The sequence below is a fragment of the Staurois parvus genome, unplaced genomic scaffold (genome assembly GCF_062004578.1).
Source record: "Staurois parvus isolate SC_StPar_1 unplaced genomic scaffold, SC_StPar_1.0 ptg001146l, whole genome shotgun sequence".
Classification (NCBI taxonomy): Eukaryota; Metazoa; Chordata; class Amphibia; order Anura; family Ranidae; genus Staurois; species Staurois parvus.
Genome location: NW_028318942.1, coordinates 860247 through 884191, shown reverse-complemented (window position 1 = coordinate 884191; position 23945 = coordinate 860247). Strand labels below are relative to the sequence as shown.

The 23945-nt window shown below is 42.0% G+C and overlaps 1 protein-coding gene across 3 annotated transcripts in view; it reads right to left on the bottom strand.

Moving 5' to 3' along the window:
- Positions 1-881: 881 nt before the first annotated feature.
- Positions 882-23945, bottom strand: part of LOC149439223 (CD48 antigen-like) — a 107531-nt gene continuing 84467 nt past the window's right edge. For 2 of the 3 annotated variants that reach the window (XM_089659285.1, XM_089659282.1), the window contains 3 exons: positions 22990-23063; positions 12514-12633; positions 10712-11957 (listed from right to left, as the gene is read on the bottom strand). In XM_089659285.1, coding sequence (XP_089515411.1) covers positions 12547-12633; positions 22990-23063 — 161 coding nt within the window. In that variant the 3' untranslated portion in view covers positions 10712-11957; positions 12514-12546. Of the gene's footprint in view, positions 6975-10711; positions 11958-12513; positions 12634-22989; positions 23064-23945 lie in introns of those variants that run through there. The other variant, XM_089659284.1, reaches the window with a different exon arrangement.

Sequence of the window (23945 nt, the reverse complement as noted above, 5' to 3'; positions counted from 1 at the left end):
CTCTGGCCATCTCCTGTACTATGTCCGCAGTCTCTGGCCATCTCCTGTACTGTGTCCGCAGTCTCTGGTCATCCCCTGTACTGTGTCCGCAGTCTCTGGTCATCCCCTGTACTGTGTCCGCAGTCTCTGGTCATCTCCTGTACTGTGTCCGCAGTCTCTGGTCATCTCTTGTACTGTGTCTGCAGTCTCTGGTCATTCCCTGTACTGTGTCCGCAGTCTCTGGTCATCCCCTGTACTATGTCCGCAGTCTCTGGCCATCTCCTGTACTGTGTCCGCAGTCTCTGGTCATCTCCTGTACTATGTCCGCAGTCTCTGGCCATCTCCTGTACTATGTCCGCAGTCTCTGGTCATCTCTTGTACTGTGTCCGCAGTCTCTGGTCATCCCCTGTACTATGTCCGCAGTCTCTGGTCATCTCCTGTACTATGTCCGCAGTCTCTGGTCATCTCTTGTACTGTGTCCGCAGTCTCTGGTCATCCCCTGTACTATGTCCGCAGTCTCTGGCCATCTCCTGTACTTTGTCTGCAGTCCATTGGTTCAGAATATTTTTTTTCTTGTTTTTCTCCTCTAAAACCTAGGCGCGTCTTATGGTCAGGTGCGTCTTATGGAGCGAAAAATACGGTATTTTTTCACCATGTATGCTGAGTGGAGGAGGAGAGATTAAGGAGAGTGGTGATCTGTGGAGGAAGATTCCATTACCAGGATAGAACGGTTGTTGCATGTCCACTTCAAGGGACACATGCGTTTTTTGACCTAACTTTATGTGTGGTCAAAAACTCCAGGTGAGGGCACATCTGGTGTTTGTTTTTGGTGGAGAATTAAAATGACATGAAGAGATGAAACATGAAACACATTCAAGTTGAACAAACCACTATTTAGAGACTTTTGATTTTATAACTTACATTTATTATTTTTTATTGGTTCAGGTTTACATTATTGTTTGGTTCTATTTATAAGTGAGCTAAGAACCACGGCACTGTATGTTTATAATTTTTATTCACGCACATGTTATGTGTTTGTGGTAATGCAAGTCGCTTTTTGTATTGTCATTCATAGTTATAAACTGCTGAGATCGTTTATTAGGGTGGTACTAGTTAGCTTACTATAATTTAGCTGCCAAGTGAAGAATAAATAAAGTATAAACAGATATGCACATATAAAAACCTCCAAATTACCCACTTGAGCTCCTGAGGATTTACCCCCCTTAATGACCAGGCCTCTTTTTGCTACTCGGCGCTGCACTAATTCAACTGATAATTGCGCGGTCATGCAATGCTGCACCCAAACCAAATTTACTTTTCCTTTTTTTCACACAAATAGAGCTTTCTTTCGGTGGTATTTGATCATCTGTGCGCTTTTTATTTTTCACGCTATAAACAAAAAAAGGTCAAAAATTTTGAAGAAAAACAATATTTTTTATTTTCAGCTATAAAAAATATATAGTAAACTCAAAGTTGGTTATAAATTTAGGCCAAAATGTATTCTGCTACATGTTTTTGGTAAAAAGAATCCCAATAAGTGTATATTGATTGCTTTGTGTGGAAGTTATAGCGTCTACAAACTATGGTATAGATACTGCAATTTACGCCATTTTTCTGCTATACAGCGCTGCACTAGTTTAACGGACAATTGCGCGGTCATGCAGTACGGTACATAAATGAAATTTACATCCTTTTTTCCCCCACAAATTGAGCTTTCTTTCGGTGGTATTTGATCGCCTGTGTGGTTTTTATTTTTTGCGCTATAAAAAAAAAGGCTGACAATTTTGAGGAAAAAAAAACAATATTTTGGACTTTTTGCTATAAAACATGTCCAGTAAAAAAAAATGCAAAAATCAAATTTAGTCATAAATTTCTGCCAAAATGCATTCTGCGACATGTCTTTGCTAAAAAAAAAACCCCGTGTAAATTAATTGGTTTACGTGAAAGTTATAGCGTTTACAAATGGCGGGAAAGATACTGGGATTTTTAGGGGGTTTTTTTATACTGATAATGGCGGCGATCAGCGAATTATGGCGGCGATCAGCGAATTATGGCGGCGATCAGGGACTTATGGCAGTGACCAGCGACTTATGGCGGGACTGCGGCGGACATTTTGACATTGGGGGGTACTGACTTGGGGTCACTGACATCCCCAAAAACACTAATACAGTGATCAGTGCAAAAAAAAAAAAACTGACACTGTACTAATGGCAATGGGGAGGAAGGGGTTAACTTTATTTTTCAGGGAAGGGTTATAGGAGTGAGGGGAGTGTTTTACTAGGGGGCGGGGGTGTGTACTGGGCGAGACAAGGCTGATCGAGAAAGAAAAACTGTTCTTTCTCGATCAGCTCATCCTCGAGCTGTCAGGGAAGTGACAGACAGCACAGCTACTGCAGCTGTGCTCTCTGTCACTGTTTGCCGCCGATCGCCGGGACATAGCCGCTAAGGAGCGGCTGTGACCCGGCGACTGACATCTGCGGCAGAGAACTGCGGGACAAATAGGGCGGCGGCGCGCCTCGCGCGCGCCCCCTATTTGTTTACAAAACACACATCTTAAAACGTGGTTTTGCCTGTGAGTGCCGCCCTGCCGCCATATATGTACAGTGGCTGGGCGGCATGCGGTTAAATATAATAAGAAAATGTATCAAGAACATCCCCATTCAGGGAACAGTGTGTAATACCACTCAGAATGGTTGCAGACATATGTACTAGGACTACTGTAATAATTTACCATTTACATACAACTTTTATGAATTCCTCCCTCCAGTAATCAGAAATAATACTGCCTGTCTAAAGGCTCTTTCACACCATGCAGGCTACTACACACATACAGTATTCTTACATTGGGGTGCATTGCAATAGACAGTTCATTCACTTTGAGCTATCAATGAACCTGAAGGCATGAGAAAACTAAACCTATCACAATACACAGATCACTTGTATCTGTGCACTTAGGTATGTCACAGTACAGGCATTCTATACTGCACTGTATACCTTCACTCAGGGCTTTTTTTTCAGCGGGGACCTGGGGGAGCACAGTTCCGGCACCTCCAGCACTGAATGTATGTAATGGCAAGGGGTACTGGAGGGTCTATTGATGCCCTCTGCTAGGGGATCTATTGTTGCTGCAGGGGATCTATTTTTGCATGAATGGTGGTCTGTTGTTGCTGTTGGGGATCTATTGTTGCTAGGTGGTCTTATGTTTCTGGGGAGTCATTTGTTGCTGGGATGAATCTACTATTGAAGGAGGGGTCTATAACTGCTGGCTGCCAGGGGTCTATTATTGCTGCAGCTGGAAGATCTGTTGTTTCTGCCAAGGGTCTATTAATGCTGGTAACTGGGACATCTGTTGTTGTGCCACGCAGGCACAGGGAGAACATAAATGCCAGGCAGGTGGTTTCGTGGTTGGGATTTGAACCAATGACCCTAGTATGTGTATGTACAAATGTGCATTAGGGACCTTAGGTTTGTAAGCTCCTTGAGGGTTAGGGACTGATGTGAATGTACAATATATATGTAAAGTGCTGCGTAAATTGACAGCGCTATATAAGTACCTGAAATAATAATCAGCCATAACATCACTGACAGGTAAAGTCAATAACATTGACTATTTTGTTCCAATGGTGCTTGAAAGTGGGTGGGATGGATTAGGTATACATAGTTGTATCATGTATATGTGTATACAACTATACATGCTGTCCCTGAAGTTGATGTGTTGAATGCAGAACAAATTGGCAAGCGTAAGGATTTGAGCACCTCTGACGAGGACCAAATTGTAATGGTTTGATGACTTGGACAGAGTCAATCCAAAATTTCAGCTCTTGTGGGATGTTTCCAGTCTGCAGTGGTCAGGGCCCACCAAAAGCACTCCTAGGAAGGAAAACCGTCAAACCGGGGACATGGCCAAGGCTCACTGATGTACGTAGGGAACAAAGGCTGGTCCGTGTAGTCCAATCCAATGAAAGAGCTACTGTAGATGAAATTGCTGTAAAAGTTAAAGCTGGTTCTGATAAAAAGGTGTCAGAACACACACTGCATCGGGGTTGTTGCAGCATGGACTGGTCAGGATGCCCATACTAACCCGTGTCCTCAGCCAAAAGAGCCTACAATGGGCATGTGAGCATCACAACTGGACCACAGAGCAAAGGAAGAAGGTGACCTGGTTTGGTGAATTCAAGAATGGTTTGAAGCAGGGGCGGACTGACAACTCATGGGGCCCCAGAGCAATAGGGGATCATGGGGCACCTGTGTCCTTGCCCACACTCAAAGCACACCCAAAAAAAGCCTATAAAAGGTACCAGTGGCATTACATTGGGCCCCCTACTGACCCCGGGCTCTCGGGCAGTACCCGAGTGCTCTAATGGTCAGTCCACCCCTGGTTTGAAGAACACAACAACAAGATTGAAGTGTTGCCTTCAAATTTTCCAGATCTCAATCCAATTGAGCATCTGTGTAATGAGCTGGAAAACCAAATCTGATCCATGAAGGCCCCACCTAGCAACTTACAGGACTCAAAGGATCTTCTACTGACGACTTGGTGCCAGATACCATAGACCTTCAGAGGTCAAGTGAAGTCCATGCCTCAATGGATTATGGTGGGTGGTTATAATGTTATAGCTGATTGTTGAAAGTTCTTTGAATGGAGGAGGGTGCATCACACTCGCAACCACTACTGTTAATCCCTGAAGTACCAGATGATCGCCACTCTGGGCAGTATCTGGTAGCATGGAGGAAGAACTTTTACATGAAGCATCAGCCTACAGCACATGGAATACACACCATTACAGGCAACTACTGTATTTACCGTGCTGTATCCCCCCAAAAAAGGAAAGTTATTCATTTAAAATTGAACTGGTTGCAGCTACCATGGTAAAATAACACATGCTCAAAAATGGTCGCATGATGATGCATGGGTCACAAGTCAAACAAGTAGAATACAATATGATGAAAAAATAAATACATAAAATATACTTAATTTGACATTTCAGGTGTCTGACGTAAGGGAAGGTAAGGAGTTCTTGCTAAAGGGGACACTGACAGCAACAAAATCTGAAAGAGGATCTAATCCTTTCCCCCTAATGTTAATTAAAATAGTTTCCTGTCTGTGTCCCCTCTGGGGGATTTTCCCAATTTCTATTTGTCCTGGTCACCATTGTCACCAAAATAAAAAGCAATAAAAATCTAAATGCAAATGCTTATGCAAAACCTCACCTTCTAAAACAACCCATACATTTTAAAATAGAAATGAAAGGCCAAACATTTGTGTATACATAAATTTTTTTTATAAATGCCCTTTTCCCCTTATCCTCTGTTCTCAACTGCACAGATAGCTGGGGGAGGAGAAAGAGCAGAACACTGAGCTTCCCAGCGAATTGCTTTGCAGGGAGGGTTTGTGAGCAGAAGTCTCATTATTGGAGGAGACACCACTGAGTTCCCAGCACAGCCAGCAAACTGACCACTTATGCCAAGTGTGGTCAGTTTTTAATAGGAAAGCAGAGGGACTGGCAACAACTCCAGGGATTTCACAAGGAAGCAATACAAAGAGAACAGGATACATTTTCATATAAGTACAGGGTACAGCAGGCACATATTATAAATATGAAATGTTGAGATTATATATTCTTTAAATTAGTCATTGAAACTATTATATGGGAAAAAATAGTCCAAAGAAGACACATCTTCAAGTAGAAAAAATTTATAGGAGGGGATTCCCCTTCACTTGAGATTTCCCAATGTTGCATCTCCAAGATGGGAAGTAAAGGGAAATTTCCCCAATGGAATATATACACAAATATATATCCTGACAGGGGTTTTAACCATAATTTGCAATGTACAAAATGTGTATTTATAAAAGAAAGGTTGTATAAATATAGTAAAAAAAAGAGCTATAAAAAATCAGTATAAAACCATAAACTTAAAAAAACATAAAATGCACAAACATTAACTGCTTCTGCACCACCCTATAGCAGAAATATATACTGTACAGTATATACGTGATTTTGTATTTTGTAGGGGGTGTGCTGCCACTCACGGCCTTGCTTTCAATCACTGGGTCCTGGCCGGAGATTCCTCGCCGGCACCCAGTGATTGCCGAGTATCACCGACGTTGAAGAGACCTGTGTATAAACAACACAGATCTCTCCCCTGTCAGCTCCTGCACACTGCTTTGTATGACTCTGCATAGCAAAGTGATACAAAGCAGTGTTTTTTTAGCAAAGACATGTAGCAGAATACATTTTGGCCTAAATTTATGATGAAATTTCAAATTTTTTTTACATGACATGTTTAATAGCAAAAAGTAAAAAATATAGGGTTTTATTTTTTCAAAATTGTTGGTCTTTTTTGGTTTATGGCACAAAAAAAAACAACAACCCAGAGGTGATCAAATACCACCAAAAGAAAGCACTATTTGTGGGAAAAAAGGACATTAATTGACAATTGCACGGTCATGCAACCCAAATTAAATTTAAGTAACGCAGCGTTGTGTCACAAAAAATGGCCTGGTCAGGAAGGGGGATAAATCCTCTGGAGGGCAAGTGGTCAAAATGAAAAATTAAGACAATGAAAACACATAAAACATTATGATGGGTTTTAAATCTTCCTTACTACATCCACATTTCTGAAACAAAAATTGCTTCTATATACACTTTAATTTTTGGACAGTGTGGAGAAGCTTTGGAACCTCTGACATGTTTCAAATGCTATCTATGTCCCTCCCTGTTGGGGGGGGGGGGACTTTCCACACTTCCTCTCCTTTCCGAAACCCTTTGTCTTTCCAATGAGGACAGAGACCGCAACACAACTCTGTACCTGATCAAAGTCCACATTTCCCCAGAACCTTAATATTTGTCCTCATACACAATTTTCTTCAATAATATGCTCTTACATGACTCAAAATCCTTCATGTTGGAAAATCCAAGATAGCCGTCTTCTTCACAAATGCAATCTGTCCCTTGAATTTTGAGACTTGTCATCTTCAAACTCCAACCTTTTAGCTTTTAATAAAGAAATACATTTAAAACACATGATAATCATCATATACTTAATACGAATAAAGAACCATGTTTTAATTAAATAAAGGAATAAAAACAAAGTATTGTCAAGATAGAGGCTACATAGCAGGTGAGTGGTTGAGTAGCGTATTTGCATTACAATCGCCCCTATCCTGTAACTTTTGAAAACTCCGGTGCAGAGATATTACTGCTGGATTCCCTTAGAGAAATATAATATATGTGGGAACTGAAGAGTTATTTACATGGCTGGAATCCACCTAAAACACCCGAGACTGCCCTTTTCTCTTTGATAAGCAAATGTGTTATGCTACCAACAACAGATTACAAAATGTCAAGGGAAGTTTCACAAAGCTGTAACTGATGAGAAAATAAAAACTTTCTGGGTATATTTATCTTAACATAGGAAAATAGTTTATTGACCTAGACTCATTCTATCGATGAATGCATTTTTGTTATTTTGAAAATACATCTCTGATCTCTTGAACTCTAGCTTTAACTTTTAATACATTTTTTAATATCATAATTTCAAGATTTATAAGATTTAAGAACATTGTTTTGATAAAAAAATTTAATTAAACAATAACAAAAAAAACAACAACATTTTTAATGTCAGGATGGAGGTTACACAGCTGAAAGTCATTTTTATTATTATAAACTAGAATTGTATAACCCAAATCCCATTAACTTCCCTGGATTGGCCTCCGGTTAATTGACATTATCGTTGGTAAAATGGTATGTAGTTCCACCACAATGTACTGTATTTTTCGCTCCATAAGACGCACCTGACCATAAGACGCACCTAGGTTTTAGAGGCAGAAAACAGGAAAAAAAAATTCTGAACTAATGGACTGCAGACAGTACAGGAGATGACCAGAGACTGCGGACAGCACAGGGATGACCAGAGACTGCGGACAGCACAGGGATGACCAGAGACTGCGGACAGCACAGGGATGACCAGAGACTGCGGACAGCACAGGGATGACCAGAGACTGCGGACATAGTACAGGGATGACCAGAGACTGCGGACAGCACAGGGATGACCAGAGACTGCGGACAGCACAGGGATGACCAGAGACTGCGGACAGTACAGGGATGACCAGAGACTGCGGACAGCACAGGGATGACCAGAGACCGCGGACAGCACAGGGATGACCAGAGACTGCGGACAGCACAGGGATGACCAGAGACCGCGGACAGCACAGGGATGACCAGAGACTGCGGACAGTACAGGGATGACCAGAGACCGCGGACAGCACAGGGATGACCAGAGACTGCGGACAGCACAGGGATGACCAGAGACCGCGGACAGCACAGGGATGACCAGAGACTGCGGACAGTACAGGGATGACCAGAGACTGCGGACAGCACAGGGATGACCAGAGACCGCGGACAGCACAGGGATGACCAGAGACTGCGGACAGCACAGGGATGACCAGAGACTGCTGACAGTACAGATGACTGCTGACCTTTGCGGAGGTGGGGAGCGGGTACCTGAATTTGACAGGTACCCGCTCTTACTTCCGCAGAGTTTTTGTTTGATCTTACCTGTTCCTCGATCCAGCCGCGCGCTGTCTTCCCGGCTTCTGTAATGGCGCTCGGCATGACAGCCGGGTGCCCAGTGCGCATGAGCGAGAAGCACTTGCGCTTTGTGATTGGTCCGGCGGCTTCTGGGATCTGTCATGTGTCCCAGGTACCGCCTTACCATTCACAAAAAGCACTGCTTCTTGCGCATGTGCACTTGGCACCCGGCTGTCATGCCCAGTGCCCACACTACAGAAGCCGGGAAGACAGCGCGCCGCTGGATAGAGGAACAGGTAAGATCAAAGAACAAAGAAGTAAGAGCGGGTACCTGTCAAATTCAGGTACCCGCTCCCCACCTCCCCAAAGGTCAGCAGTCATCTCCATAAGGTCCCGCTGCAGAGCTGAGCGGCCGGCCCGGTATTCTGACATGGCCGCGGTGGAAATACTGCACCGGCCGCTCCATATTCGCTCCATAAGACGCACTGACATTTTCCCCCCTTTTTTTGGGGGAAAAAAGTGCGTCTTATGGAGCGAAAAATATGGTAATCGGTCTTGATATGAATTGAGTTTTGCGTGTCTTTAAAGGGTAACTCCTCTTTCGTGGGGAAAAAAAAGCACATAAAAAAATAAATAAAATAATAATACAGCGAAAACAATTGGGACACGAGTCACATTGTAATTGAATGTCAGGGATGTTCAATTCCTATTGCCCGAAGCCTGGGACATGCGATTGGCCATTTTTTTTTGCCTGCTTGTCTCACATCAAAAGTGAAAAGGTTACTAAAGATACGAATTCTCGTACCAAAGAAAAGAAATTCAAAAGTGATGTCATGTATTGTATTGTGTTTTCGGATGACTTCTGTACTGATTGAGCGAAAATCGTACGATCTGGTATTGTACGAGAAAATTTTGTTGCGCTTGTCCCTTTGGATATTGTTGCACGAATTGTCGTGATCGGCTCTCGAAAGCTGTGTACTAACGATCCAATTATTATCGGACGATCGGTCCTCTTATGAAAATTTTCGAACAATTTTCTTATAGTGTGTACGGGGCATAAGCCTGGCTGAAAAAAGACAAAAGTCCATCCAGTTCAACAATTAAAAAAAAAAAAAAAAAGTTATAATCCCATAACCACAGTTGATCAAGAGGAAGGCAAAAAAAACCCCCCACAAAGCATGATCCAATTTTCTCCTGCAGGGAAAAAAATTCCTTCTTTATCCCCCGAGAGGCAATCGGATATTCCCTGGATCATATTTGTTCGATTTTGTTTTAAAATTTGTGTTTGATTTTGTTTTCAAATTTGTTTTCAAACCAAATTTTGGACGAATTTTATTTAGTTATTTTGGACTCGTTTAAATTCGTTATTTTTTTGTCTCATTTTTTTATATCACAGATATCTGACATATTAACAGGGGTGTGTAGACTTTTTCTATCCATTGAATATGGTTTTTTCTTTCTTTTGGTGCATCACTTTTAATGCAGCTTAAGTTACACTTTGTTATATGATAGGTTAACAATGCAAAGTGGTTTTTTTTAAGGGCATATCAGATAAGGTTACATTAAGAAAGGTTTATATTGTTCTCAGTACACAAAGGAAAGCTCAACTGTGCTGACTGGGTGTGGCTGATAACCTTTATGAACATGCATGTACTAATACGAGAATACACCTCTGGCGTCTTGGAGTCCAACTCCATCATTATTTTTACACCATATTTTTAGAATATAGTAATTAAGATTTATAACCTCTTTTGCGTTTCATATGATAGATTTGTCTACGTGGGTGAGATTTCTCCTGGAAACTAGTGGGGTCATTGACAGCAACATAAAGGTTCCTATTGTTGATTTTCATATAACCCTCTAAATTTGTCTGTTTCTTAAGTTTTGGGGTTTTTAATATTAAAACTTAACACTCACAAGGATTTGTTGTGTTTTTGGAGGTTGGAGGTATGACTATGCCTTGCCCACCTTGGTTACTGAAAGAAATGCTGAGGAAAGGAAGCAGACATTCACAGCTCTTATTAACCTCCCTAGCGGTATGATTATTTCAGATTTTTGGTGCTGAAAGCGGTACCATTATTTTGCATGGAAATATGTAGTTTTTTTATTGTAGGCTGTAATATTTAGGAATAACTCACTGAAATCTGTCCGAACACGTGTCTATTAAACATCCCGGGTATGATAAAATTTGAAACACAAAATCATAAATTTAAATTTAATAAATAATCATAAAAAATAATAATATAATAATATTATAATAATACATTTAATTCAATAATATAATCAAACCAAAAACACTGAAATTTGAAATAGAGCGCCAAGTTCGCACATCGCTGAGCAGAGTAGCAAAATTATTTTCAGTGTCTGATGACGAATTTCTCCACGAATCATTATCACTCAATTCTGCAAGTGGTTCTGATTTACTATCGCTGTTCCCTAGCCGGTCTAAACCCGCTTTTGACCTAAAGGGACACTTTTTGGACGCCATGGACTTTTCTAAGTTTCCAGGCAGAAAGAACATTCAAAATGCAGACAGGGGACAGGACAAAGCACTCGGGACAAAATGTATGTGAAATGGGTTGAAACAGCAATGTTTTACTATGTAAAATCGTTTTGAAAAAAAATGTCACAGGAGCCGGATGCCGGCATCAGCCGGAGGAGATGGCCGGGGACGCTGCAGGGGACACATCGCGGGAGCGAAGGACAAGGTAAGTGCTGCAGAGACTCCCTATGCAGCGCCGCATGGTAAGCCCGAGTGTAGCTTGGGGTTACCGCTTTTGGTACAGACATTTTACCCCGAGCTACACTCGGGAATACCGTTAGGGAGGTTAAGGGCAATGCCCATAGGGATCCTGCCACAGCCAACAAGGTATCTAAAGAGAGCACTCAACATCTCCTGTGGTGCCATTCTCTTGCTGGCCAAAATTCTGCAGAACCAGGTTCTTCACCAAGACATCATCATTACGGAAGCAAGTGTGGGTCCTTTCAGCAGTCTAAGCAATTCTGGCACTGGCTTAAAGACACTAGTGAGACATGTTCTTTTCCTATAGCAGCTCCCTTTCCCATAAGGCTAGCAGGCCTACCAGTACACAGTTGCCCCCAGGACTTATACACAATGCTACAGTGCCTCGGGCAGGAGCAAACTAAGCACAGCAAACAGGTATTTACGGTTGGCAGACAAGCATAGAGGTTCAATGACAGTCCAGGTACAAGATAGACAAGCTTCAGAGTAGTCATGGTCCAATCCATAGTCAAAAGGCAGGCATAATTCAGAGAATAGTTGATATCAGGATCTGAGGTCATAAACAGGGGAATCCAAACAGAGCAGAACAGTCAGACAGGGAGCCTGAGCATGTATTACACGTGCTATGACAAGCATGAGACCGCAGGCTTGGCTGGCCTAAATCAGGATTGTTCTCCACCCAGAGACTGGCCACATCAATCACCCTGCAGGTGGGCAAACAGACAGGGAGAATGTATCAGAACCAAAACCAGGATGCTGGAATGAGACCAGCAGCAGTGATGGAGCAGAAGCTCTACATGCTCCTGACAAAGACCTCATAAACAGCATGAATGTTATGAATAGAAGAACATTTATAAAAAAAAAAATTTCTGGACTTCTTTGGCAAATTAACAACAACACAAAATATATATAAACTTGTAAAAGAGGAGTCCCACCATACTTACTGTACCTGTTCTACCACCTGGGCCTACAATCTTTGCTTACAGCTATGTTGGATGAAGAATACTCAGCATCTGACACACAGCTTTATTTGATGCCTGGTCCCCCACTACACTCTGTGGTTCAACCCTTGAGAGCCTGCATGTCATCAATGTGATCCAGCAGAGCTGTAGTGACAGAAAGCAGTGAGTGGGACCAGGCAAAGGTTAGAGGACAGATCACTTAGACAGGTATGAATTGGTCCTCTTCTTTATCAAGGTGTTTTTTTTTCTTTGTTATAATTTTTGCATTTTAAAATAAGTGGGGCACGTAACAACTCACCAACAAGAACCTCACATTCTTGAAACGTCTCATCTATTTTTTTTGATAGCTTGTATAAAGGCTTTTGAATTCTTGAGGAGGAGGATCCATGTGGTTGTCTCTTTTATGCCAAGAGAAGCTCTGTAAAGATAAAAGAAATAAAATAAAAAGGTGAAAACCGTGTCACAGGTGGTGCCTTTAAAGGGGAGGCATGAGAAGGTGGAGATGGAGGGAGAGTTTCAGGATCCGGCAGTGTACAAATTTGATGGCAAAGGCAGAGACTCTGCAGCTTTACCCGCTGCTCCAAAATCAGGACTTTTGGCAAGTATGTAGAACTAATCCCCCTATAGAGCAGCGGGTGGGAGAAAACTGGCAGCACTGCAGGGGGACGGATCCACAAGGGTCATAAGGCAGTCTAGCTGGCCCTCCTGCTCAGCAGGTGCCTGGGCCCCCCTTTTGAACTGATGGGGCCCAGGTCCGGTACAGGAGGGCCAGCTGGACTGCCTTATCAGCGACCCTGGTTTATTACAGGATGTTCAGCTGCAATGGTACCTCAGTGGTACAGTGCAGGGATTCTGCAGTGCTCATGATAGCAAGAACAGTCCCAGAATTAAGCAGAAGACCACCATAATGGAAAAGATTTGACACAGATGGGAAGCAACCTTGGGCCGATGCACTGAGTGGTACGAATGTTTAGGGCAGTATCCACCCTGGGACAAGACCTAAAGTATATCTATATTTATATACTTGTGCATACAGTAGGGAAGGATTAGAACCCCTGATATGATTTTATAGCCGTCCATGTCCAGAATGGAGTGATTCATTCTCTTTATTTATCCTGGTGATCACTATCATGGGGACAGGGCTTTTAAAGAGGACCTTCACTCACTTTTTCTTCTCTTTCTTTCTTTCTTCTTGCTCCTCCACCCTTCTTAGCAAATTGCAAGTTTTTTGGGCAGAGATACCAATTCTTTGTGGAGAGCAGCTATCACTTTCGCTTTTCATGTCTAGGTGAGAAAAACATTCCCCTGCGCTTGACATAGCCATGTCAAGCATCCCAGGAGGCTTTGGGTTGATGTAGAATTAACTACACATGTGCAGTGTCCTCAGGAGTCTACTGGTGGGACCTCAAAGAGACAGTCAACCTTTTGATTGATGCCACAAACAAGATGGTGGTGTAGGACCTGGCGTGTGCCAGGTTTTTGGCAGGTTACAGATAGACAGCACTAGATTTGCTGGGTTGATGAGTATGCCTTTATAATTAAACCCACCAGACAAGGTAAGAAGGGGTTCAAATCAAAATAAACCCTGAGGGGATGAAGCTTTTCTTTAAACCCTGGATGTCGACATCATACAAATATGCAGCCTCACAGAACTGGGCTTTGTGTGGGGACGCATATTTGCGTACCTGTCTTTGTGCAGTGCGCTCCCAGCACAAAGACCAGGGTGTTACAGGCGTTCTAATGACCGGGACCCAGGACTCCCGATTCCAAGTCACATGATTGCTATGATAGCCTCTGATTGGCTATCACAGTGATCAATCAATGTGGGGTCCACCATCCTACTTTTTTTTTTCCCTCTCTGAATGGAGGAGAGAGATACATTGTATCTCTCTCTCTCCTTGCATAGAGAAAAAAAACAACTGCTTGTAAAAAAAAAAAAAAGATAAAATAAATAAATATTAAAAAAACAAAAAAACAAAAAACAAAAAAAACTACCTAGACCAAGGTTTAATCTAGTTCAGTGCCAGGGTTAGTGTTTGGGTCAAGGTCAAAGGTCAAGGTCTATATATATATATATATATATATATATATATATATATATATATTCAGTGTGTTTTATGTAAAAAAACAAAAGAATAAAAATGTGCACTATTGTTTCTGGGCTGTAGTACAGGTACAAATAACATGCACATATATGGTATCGCTGCGATCGTCAAGAGCTGGAAATTTATTTTGGGTTGTTCTTTGGTAGGTGATGGTAGTAACAAGAAACACACAGATAAATTTAAAAAAATGTTTTTTTTACTATTTTGGGTCAGTTTTCCTTTGATAATAATAATAAAAAAAAAAAAATCAGGAAATATCCATTACCATTTACCACCGAATGAAAGCTTAATTTGTCCTGAAAAAAACCGCGGTATAATTCACCTGGATGTACAAAGTAGTTGTGAAGATATGGACGGTTTTACTAATACATGTCAAAGTTGAAAAATTTTACTTAGGCTTTAAGATTTGTTTTACCCTTAGGCGTGAAGGGGTTGTTGTCACGTTTTAAAGCAGAATTTAGCCTTAAAAATAAAAAATTGCTAGGAGGTAGGTTTTTAATGGCAGCAGAGACATGCAAAGTCTCTTCTCCCCAAAAAGTTCTCCCTCTTTCTTCTACGGACAATGTAACATCATCAATGATCATCCAATTGCTGAAGAATATCACCATGGGACCCATTACGATCAGCAGCAGAGATGGTGGCAGGGGATGCAGCGGTGGCAGTTGCCTGAACTCGTTGGTGGACACGTGTGCTGTGCATACATGCAGATTATGGCAAACGTTCACCCCCAGCAAGGAAGCTTACTTTCACATTAAATGCATGCATATAGGAAACAATAGATATACAGCCGTTAGCTTAAAGTGGATCCAAAGTCAAAATCAATTTTTACCTTGATGAATTCCCCGCATTAAAGCAAAAAAAAAAAAATCCCAACTGTTTGCCCCCCACCCCTTCCCCCATCACTAAACACTTACCTGACTGCTCTCACCGATCCTGCTGCAGCCTCACTCCCCTCTTGGCCTGGTCTCACAGGAGATGCTGACAGCAGCAGAAGCTATAGGGTCCCACTGCTGTCAGTCAAATGCCTATGAAGAGGGGGAGGGGGCACGGATTACCAGAACTGTGTGTGTCTATGGATGTACACAGCCTAGAAAGAGAGCACGCAGGTGCCCCCTTAACAGCTGGCTTGCTAAAGGGGGCACTCTTACAAAGAAGGAGCAGAAAGCACCGACAGGGGTTTTCAGAAAAGGAGGCAAGAGACCGCTCTTTGCAATATTTTTGCATACAGCGGGTTTCCAATGAAACAGGAACTAATTCAGAAAATAAGTAAAAGTAGAAAAAAGGATTTTATGGTTCCACCACAAACACATTCCTATTCCTCATAAAAACTGCACTAATAGCAGTATACACGTCCAACAAAGAAGCTGTTTCTTTGTATCCAAGGGAACAGGTCTAAACAAGAGGTTATTGATTCAGTCTATTATGTTCCAGTTCACTTGAAAGCGGCTATTCTGGAGGGCTTATCTGTACAGGTAAACATCATTCTGTTTTATCGCCCCAGGGCCCAGGCAGGTGGGGGATGGAAAAATATCACCAACCGTCTTTTGCTGATTGAACTGTCTTTTAATACTTTACTTTTGTAGAGCTGGCCTTTGGTTCTACCAGTATCCTCCACTCTTGGCTTGCTTTGTGATGAATGAACAGAATCCTGTTCTCCCATCTTATAATTATTTTGTTTTGTAAACTTTGTGACATATTCATGCTCCATCTGACATTTCGTATTACCTGCCTTGCTCAATATCACCGCCTATAATATGAGACTATCAGAGCTACAGATATTTTTTATGTCAAATCCAAGAATAAAAGTGTAATACATTATAGAATACTGGTCTTTAGATACAGTATGGTGGTGGCATTCATTTTCTAGACCAAGTACAATTTCTGCAATGCAACACCCATTGATCCTGCCAGAAATTCGATGTCCTTGTAGATTTCTGTGCGTTGAACCACTATCCCAAACAATGTTGTCAACCTTAGCCATCTTCCCAAAACGACAAAACACAAAGTAATGAAGATGGAGAAGCCAGAGACAACACCATACGGGCCATAAATGTTCATCATTGGTTAATTCAAAAACAACAATCAGGCTTTTTCTTATCACTAGATGCCGAGAAGGCCTTTGATAGGTTAGCATGGGATTATATGGAGGCGGTTCTTTTTGGCCTTGGATTGCCTCAGCGTTTCCGTACCTTTATTATGTCTTTATATACCTCTCCCACAGCTAAAGTGCGGGTTAACGGTCTACTCTCGGACTCTTTTTTGATAGGCAATGGCACCAGGCAGGGATGCCCTCTATCCCCCCTCCTTTTTATTTTAACACTGGAACCACTGTTGAACTGCATCAAACAAAACGATACTATCAAGGGGATTCATATCAATGGCAAAATTCATAAGATAGCGGCCTTTGCAGATGACATCTTGCTTTTTCTAACAGATCCCTATATCACTTTACCTAATCTGCTAAAAGATTTTGAATTGTTTCAATACCTGGCCAATTTCAAAATAAACTTCTCTAAATCCCAAGCTCTTAATGTCTCTCTTCACCGGGAGGTGATTAGGCAAGCGAAATCGAACTTCCCTTTTGCCTGGCAGTCGGAGGCAATTACATACTTGGGAATCCAATTACCGACTAATCTAAAGGAACTCTATGATTTGAATTTCCTACCCCTCTTGCGTAATATTTCCAAAGACCTCCAGACTTGGAACAAACCTTGGTTTTCCTGGTTTGGTAGAGCAGCCATTCTCAAAATGAATGTGCTTCCAAGAATACTGTACCTACTCCAAACAATACCGATTGCATTACCGAGTTCTTTCTTTACTTCTTATAAAAAGCTCTGCTCCTCCTTTCTTTGGAATAACAAACACCCCAGAATTAGCTTTGTACAACTCACCATGCCTAAGAGAAGTGGAGGTATTGGACTACCTGACATTACACGGTATTACAGGGCGTGTCAATTGGCAAGAGTAGTAGACTGGACCTCGAACTGTGATCGTAAGATTTGGGTTGACGTAGAATCTGATTTTTCGATGGTTTCGCTTGCCTCCTCCCCTTGGCTGGGAAATTCTCATATTCCTACTGAATTTCGGGATCACCCTCTTGTAGGCCCCACGTTAAACTGTTGCCGACAGATATTCCAGAACACTGAGCTCTCTTCCTCCCCGGGCCCCTTAACCCCAATCAAAAAGAACCCTGACTTTTTGCCGGGTATGTCCCGGACTTTCCTCTCTGGATGTGACCTTCCAGATAATCTGACAATACATCACCTTTTCAAAAATACTAAGTTCTTATCTAGAGAGGACATTTTGAAGTTATGGCCATCCCTGAACCTAACACCGTGGATATATAGACAAATTCATCATTTTGCACATAACGCCTCGCATTTACAAGACTACTCCAGGTCGCTTACTCCATTTGAGAAACTTTGCTTCTTGAATTCCCCCCAGCGACATGTTATATCCAAGCTTTACTCCCTTCTTGAAACTACTAGTATATCTCAACCTCGAAAAGCGTGTGAGGCTTGGATACGAGATTTACAAACACCTTTGTCAACTGACGACTGGGATCACATTTATGAACACATACATTCGGGCTCCATGTGTGTTTCCACGCAGGAAAGTAATTACAAACTATACTCTAGATGGTACAGAGTTCCGTCCCTGCTACATAAATTTGACCCTAACATTTCAGAGTTGTGCTGGAGATGTAAACAGACAACAGGCACACTCCTACATATCTGGTGGGATTGTCCCTTGTTGCAGCCTTTTTGGGAAAAAGTGCGAGATATAGTCTCACAAGTGACTACTTACACTCTGGAATACACCCCGGCTCAATTTTTACTTCACCACTCCTCAATTCCGTTAAGGATGTACCGTAAGTCTCTTACCCTGCATATGATAAATGCGGCGAAACAATGTATTCCTGTCCACTGGCGATCAGAACAGATTCCTACTGTGCGGGAGTGGTTTCATAGGATCATCAGAGTTGCGGAGATGGAGGAATTGATTTCAGTGACAAGAGACCACCCTGAGAGATTTCGGAAAACTTGGGCGTGTTGGAAACACTTCCAAACTACCAATTTCTATAATCTCTATATGAATAACTAAAACTAATCTACAGGTCGTGAATACCGTTCAAAGTTATCACCTCTGGAATAGCGACAAGGACCGTGTTTATCGAAATGTATGTTAAGTCCTGAGGATAATACCTATTAGCTTGTCTACTATATTATATTATGGTTGGCTTAATAGCTATCACCTATTACTTGATCCATCCTTCCCTTTTCACTTCCTTCCCACATCTCCCCCCCCCCCCCCCCCCTCTCCGTCCCCCCCCCCCTTTTTTTTTTTTTTTTTCTCTCACTCCTCCCTGTGCTCTCTAAATCTTCCTCCATATACAGTACTCTCCTCTTTTTCTTTTCTCTCTTTTCTTTCCTTTTGTCTCATATTTTTCTCTTAAACAACTATTTCTACATTCAAGCAGAAACTTAACTTAACTGGGTGCGGAATTACACGAGGCGTCCGCCTCAGACATCAATGCTGTTTTTTGCTCCACTACCCGATTACTTAAGCGCTTTTTACCCCCGACACTTGCATCCTCTATACCTCTATTGCTTACCATCCATATTTGCGAACCTGTTATTCTACTTTGTTTACTGGGTAGCGTGATCTCCTGTTTATGTTTACTGCATACTTCAATTACATGTCTGACTACCCGTCTGCGTTACGGGAGATTGCTTCAGTTATACGTGTGCAGAATGTGTTCCGTACATGTCTTTAATCTCAAATGTCTTGTATTTCAATAAAAATTTTTGGAAGAAAAAAAAAAAAATGAAGATGAGGAGAGAGGGATGTGTTTGTTAATCAGCCTGCTTCTCTTTTTGGGTGCTTTCCTACCCTTTCAACATTACCTTAGTAGTAATAATTACACAGTTACATAGTTAGTCTGGCTGAAAAAAGACAAAAGTGCGTCCAGTTCAACCATTAAAAAAAAAAGTTATAATCCTACACCCACAGTTGATACAGAGGAAAGCAAAAGAAAAAAAATAAACCAGCAAAGCATGATCCAATTTTCTCCTGCTGGGAAAACAATTCCTTCCTGATCCGCCGAGAGGCAATCGGATATTCCCTGGATCAACTTTACCTATAAATGTTAGTATCCAGTTATATTCTGTGTATCTAAGAAAAAATCCAGGACTTTTTTAAAGCAATCCACTGAGCTGGCCAGAACCAACTCTTGATGGAGTCTATTCCACATTTTCACAGCTCTCACTGTGAAGAAACCTTTCTGTGTTTGGAGATTAAATGTGTTTTCCTCCAGACGTAAAGAGTGCCCCCTTGTCCTCTGTGATGACCTCAGGGGGAATAACTCTACACCGAGTTCACTATATGAACCACTGATGTATTTATACATGGAGATCATATCCCCCCTTATGTATTATACATGGAGATCATATCCCCCTTATGTATTATACATGGAGATCATATCCCCCCCTTATGTATTATACATGGAGATCATATCCCCCCTTATGTATTATACATGGAGATCATATCCCCCCTTATGTATTATACATGGAGATCATATCCCCCCTTATGTATTATACATGGAGATCATATCCCCCCTTATGTATTATACATGATGATCATATCCCCCCTTATGTATTATACATGGTGATCATATCCCCCCTTATGTATTATACATGGAGATCATATCCCCCTTATGTATTATACATGGAGATCATATCCCCCCTTATGTATTATACATGGAGATCATGTCCTCCCCCCTTATGTATTATACATGGAGATCATATCCCCCCTTATGTATTATACATAATGTGGATCATTAACCACTACTCTCTGAATACAATCTTTTAGCCAGTTTTCTATCCATTTACATACAGATTTTTCCAAGCCTGTAGACTTTAGCTTACACATTAGCCGTGTGTGGGGAACTGTGTCAAATGCTTTTGCAAAATCCAAGTATACCACGTCCACCGCCACCCCTCTGTCCAAGTATACCACGTCCACCGCCACCCCTCTGTCCAAGTATACCACGTCCACAGCCACCCCTCTGTCCAAGTATACCACGTCCACCGCTATCCCTCTGTCCAAGTATACCACGTCCACCGCCACCCCTCTGTCCAAGGTTTTGCTCACCCCTCATAAAAAGAAATCAGATTTGTTTGACAAATTCTGTCTTTCGTGAATTCATGCTGTCTGTTGCTTAAAATATTTTTTTCCAGCAAGAACTCATCTATGTGAAACTCTCCAGTATCTTCCCAACTATAGAAGTTAAACTAAGAGGTCTATAATTACTTTGTAAATATTTTGACCCCTCTTTAAATATTGGCACCACACTGGCCTTACACCAATCCCGTGGTACTATGCCAGTCATTAAAGAGTCTCTATACATTAGAAACAATGGCTTTGAAATGGCAGAGCTCAATTCTTTAAGGCCCCGTTGGTGTATGCCATCCGGTCCAGGTGCTTTATTCACCTTTATTCTGTCTAAATATTTTTGGATCATATCAATTGTGAGCCAATGTGGATCATCTGGGTCTGTGTCAATACCACGCCCATTATGGACAACAGCTCCCCCATGTTTCTTTGTATACACAGAGCTGAAGAAGGGATTTAATAAATTTGTCTTCTCTTTGTCCCCAGTCACCCACTCTAGATTATTTTGTAAAGGGCCTACATGCTCGGAGCGGACCTTTTTACTGTTAACCTCCCTATCAGTCTGATTATGTCAGTATTTCTGTGCTCAAAGCGGTACATTGTTTTCAATGGAAATATGTTGTTTTTTTATTGTAGGCCTGTAATTCTTAGGAATAATTCACTGAAATCTGTCCGAACAAGAGTCTAGTAAACATCCCGGGTATGATAAAATTTGAAACATGAAATCATAAATTATAATATAATAAATAATCATAAAAAATAATGATATAATAATAAATTTAATTCAATAATATAATCAAACCAAAAACACTGAAATTTGAAATAGAGCACCAAGTTTGCACATCACTGAGCTCAGTCGCAAAATCGTTTTCAGTGTCTGATGACAAATTTCCCCACGAATCATTATCACTCAATTCTGCAAGTGGTTCTGATTTACTATCGCTGTTCTGTAGCTGATCTAAAACCACTTTTGACCTAAAGGGACGCTTTTTGGACGCCATGGACTTTTCTCAGTTTCCAGGCAGAAAGACCAGTAAAAATGCAGGCAGGGCACAGGACAAAGCACTCGGGACAAAATGTAAGTGAAATGGTTTGATACAGTAATGTAATACTATCAGATTTTAGTGTATTGAGTGAATGTCACATTTTTACATTTTTGAATATCCCACCGGTTCCATCCCCCGTACGTCCCGTACGTCCCGACGCTCGCAGGGAACGGAACCCGGATGCCAGCATCAGCCGGAGAAGATGGACGGGGACGCTGAAGGGGGGACATCACGGGAACGCAGGTCAAGGTAAGTGCTGGAGGGATCCCAGAGCAATGCTGCAGGGTAATCCCGAGTGTCGCTCGGGCTTACCGCTTCTGGTACTGAAAGTTAACCCTGAGCTACACTCGGGAATACCGCCAGGGGGGTTAATATATTTCAGGAATTTTTTGGGGTTGGTCCTGCTATGTGTTGGGTTTCTTTTTTCTTTTTTTACTTTTTCATCTCGTAATCCTGCCAGCAAATCACTTCCTGTCCTAGGGTAACAACCCCCAATTGCTCTATTATATTTATGGACAAGCAACACAGCAATATCTATCCAGAATAAAAATAACCTTAAAGGGTGTACTAAAACCAAAGACACAAAGTGTAACCAGATCTGCCATGCAGAAAACTTCAATTAAACATTTACTACCAGATTGTTTCTGTAATTGTACTAGGTCTGCTTAACAGGAATACATTCTTGTTAGACATCCAACCCAAGTGTCAGTCGTTAATCAAGAAAAGTCAGACCCAGAGAAAAAGACCGGAAGAAATGGACGGGGGGGTGGCATGACTGGGTTAAATGGGGAGTGGTGGACTCAGGTGGAGTTCAGTTAGTTTAAAGGATGCAGGGAGCTGAGGGTACTGACCTGATTGGTGAGGCTGGACAGGACGGGTGGGGTCCACAATGGGTTGTAGGTAGGACAGTCCCAGGAGAGTTTTTTTGGAGGATGGCAGACATCAAAGAATCTTCCTGTCCTCCCCCCTATTCATTTGTTTGTTTTGTTCCTGTTGCGGGTTGTTCAATCCTGAGGGTTGGGTATTTTTCATAGGGGCTGGCAGGGTTCAAGGCCCTAAAAGGTAGGCAGTAGTGAAGGCGAATAGGTAGTTGATACCTGACTCTGTCTCTGAGTCGGTGGGGTGCAGCAGGAGGCCTACTTTACAGGTCACAGGTATAAGTTTAGTTGCCTACAAGGACCTTGAGACTCCAGTATACAGTCTGTTGTTGGTCATTTGTTGCGTATATTTGGTATTTATACTTGTTATTTATATGTTGTTACTGTAAATAAAGTGGCTGCTGTGGTCATTAAAAATTCCAGTTGGTGTCACTGTTTTGTTTGGTTGCACGGTTGGGTGGAGGGGTGGCTAGGCAGCTTGAGGGGTTTAAACTCCATCTGTTATACCCTAGTCCTGTTCCACAGAGCACATGAGTTATATTTGCCGTGAGAAGTAAAATGCTTTGGTTACCTGAGTGGTGGGATTATCAGTGGGAAATGTCGGTTCACAATAAAACCTGTCAGCTTCTTGAATCTGTTCTTGACCTAGGAAAGAAAAAAACTTACATTGAGTACTCCAATGGACTTCTCCCCCTAGGCCCTACTGCTTCCCACCAAGAAAGTTCACAAGCAAAAAATCCAACAAGGAGAGTGGGATGGGTTCACAAGGGCATAAGTGCAGGGTCCCAATTGCGACCTGGCCCCATCCTTCAGGGGAGCCCATGGGGGAATGTCTACTTCTTCTCCTCTTCCTCACTAAGTGGCTGCAGGAAGAACATGGAGAAAATCGGTTCTTCTATATGCTGCTGCCCCCACTTCCCCCCTTGTCCAGCTTCCTTCTGCTGTTCCCGGGCCTCTGTTCGCTCTCCTGCCCCCCCCCCCCCAAAGTTCTGCTGGGTTTCTCCCTCCCCTCTCCCACTGGCTGCTGTGGGGCATGCTGTCAGGCTGGAGAGCGGAGAAGGGGCTGGTAAGCATGTCATGTACCGGCCCCTTCCTTGTCTTAATGAATAGATTCAGAGATCCATACCGATCTGTTCATTCATAACTGAAGCAAAGTAAACTATGCTTACAATGCTACATTTTATGAATAAACAGGAAACTGTATAGAGCTATTCCTTTCTATTCATTCTGTGCTGCTGAGCCTGCAGAGAAGGAGATTGAGGGCTGTTTATACCCCTGATATTCCACCAAAGCCACCAACATATGCCCAAAAAATTGGAAAAAATTATAAAAAATAATATTGTAAAAAAATAAAATAGTAAAAAAGAATACAAAACATAAAAAACCTAAAAGATTACTGAAACCAGTGGCAGAACTACCAGGGTTGCAAAGGTCAAATGTGGGCAGGAGTTGGGTTTAAAGAGCTGATCCATTTTATGTGCCTGGTGAGTTGAGGACAAAAGAAGTCCACTCTCACTCGGTAACCAG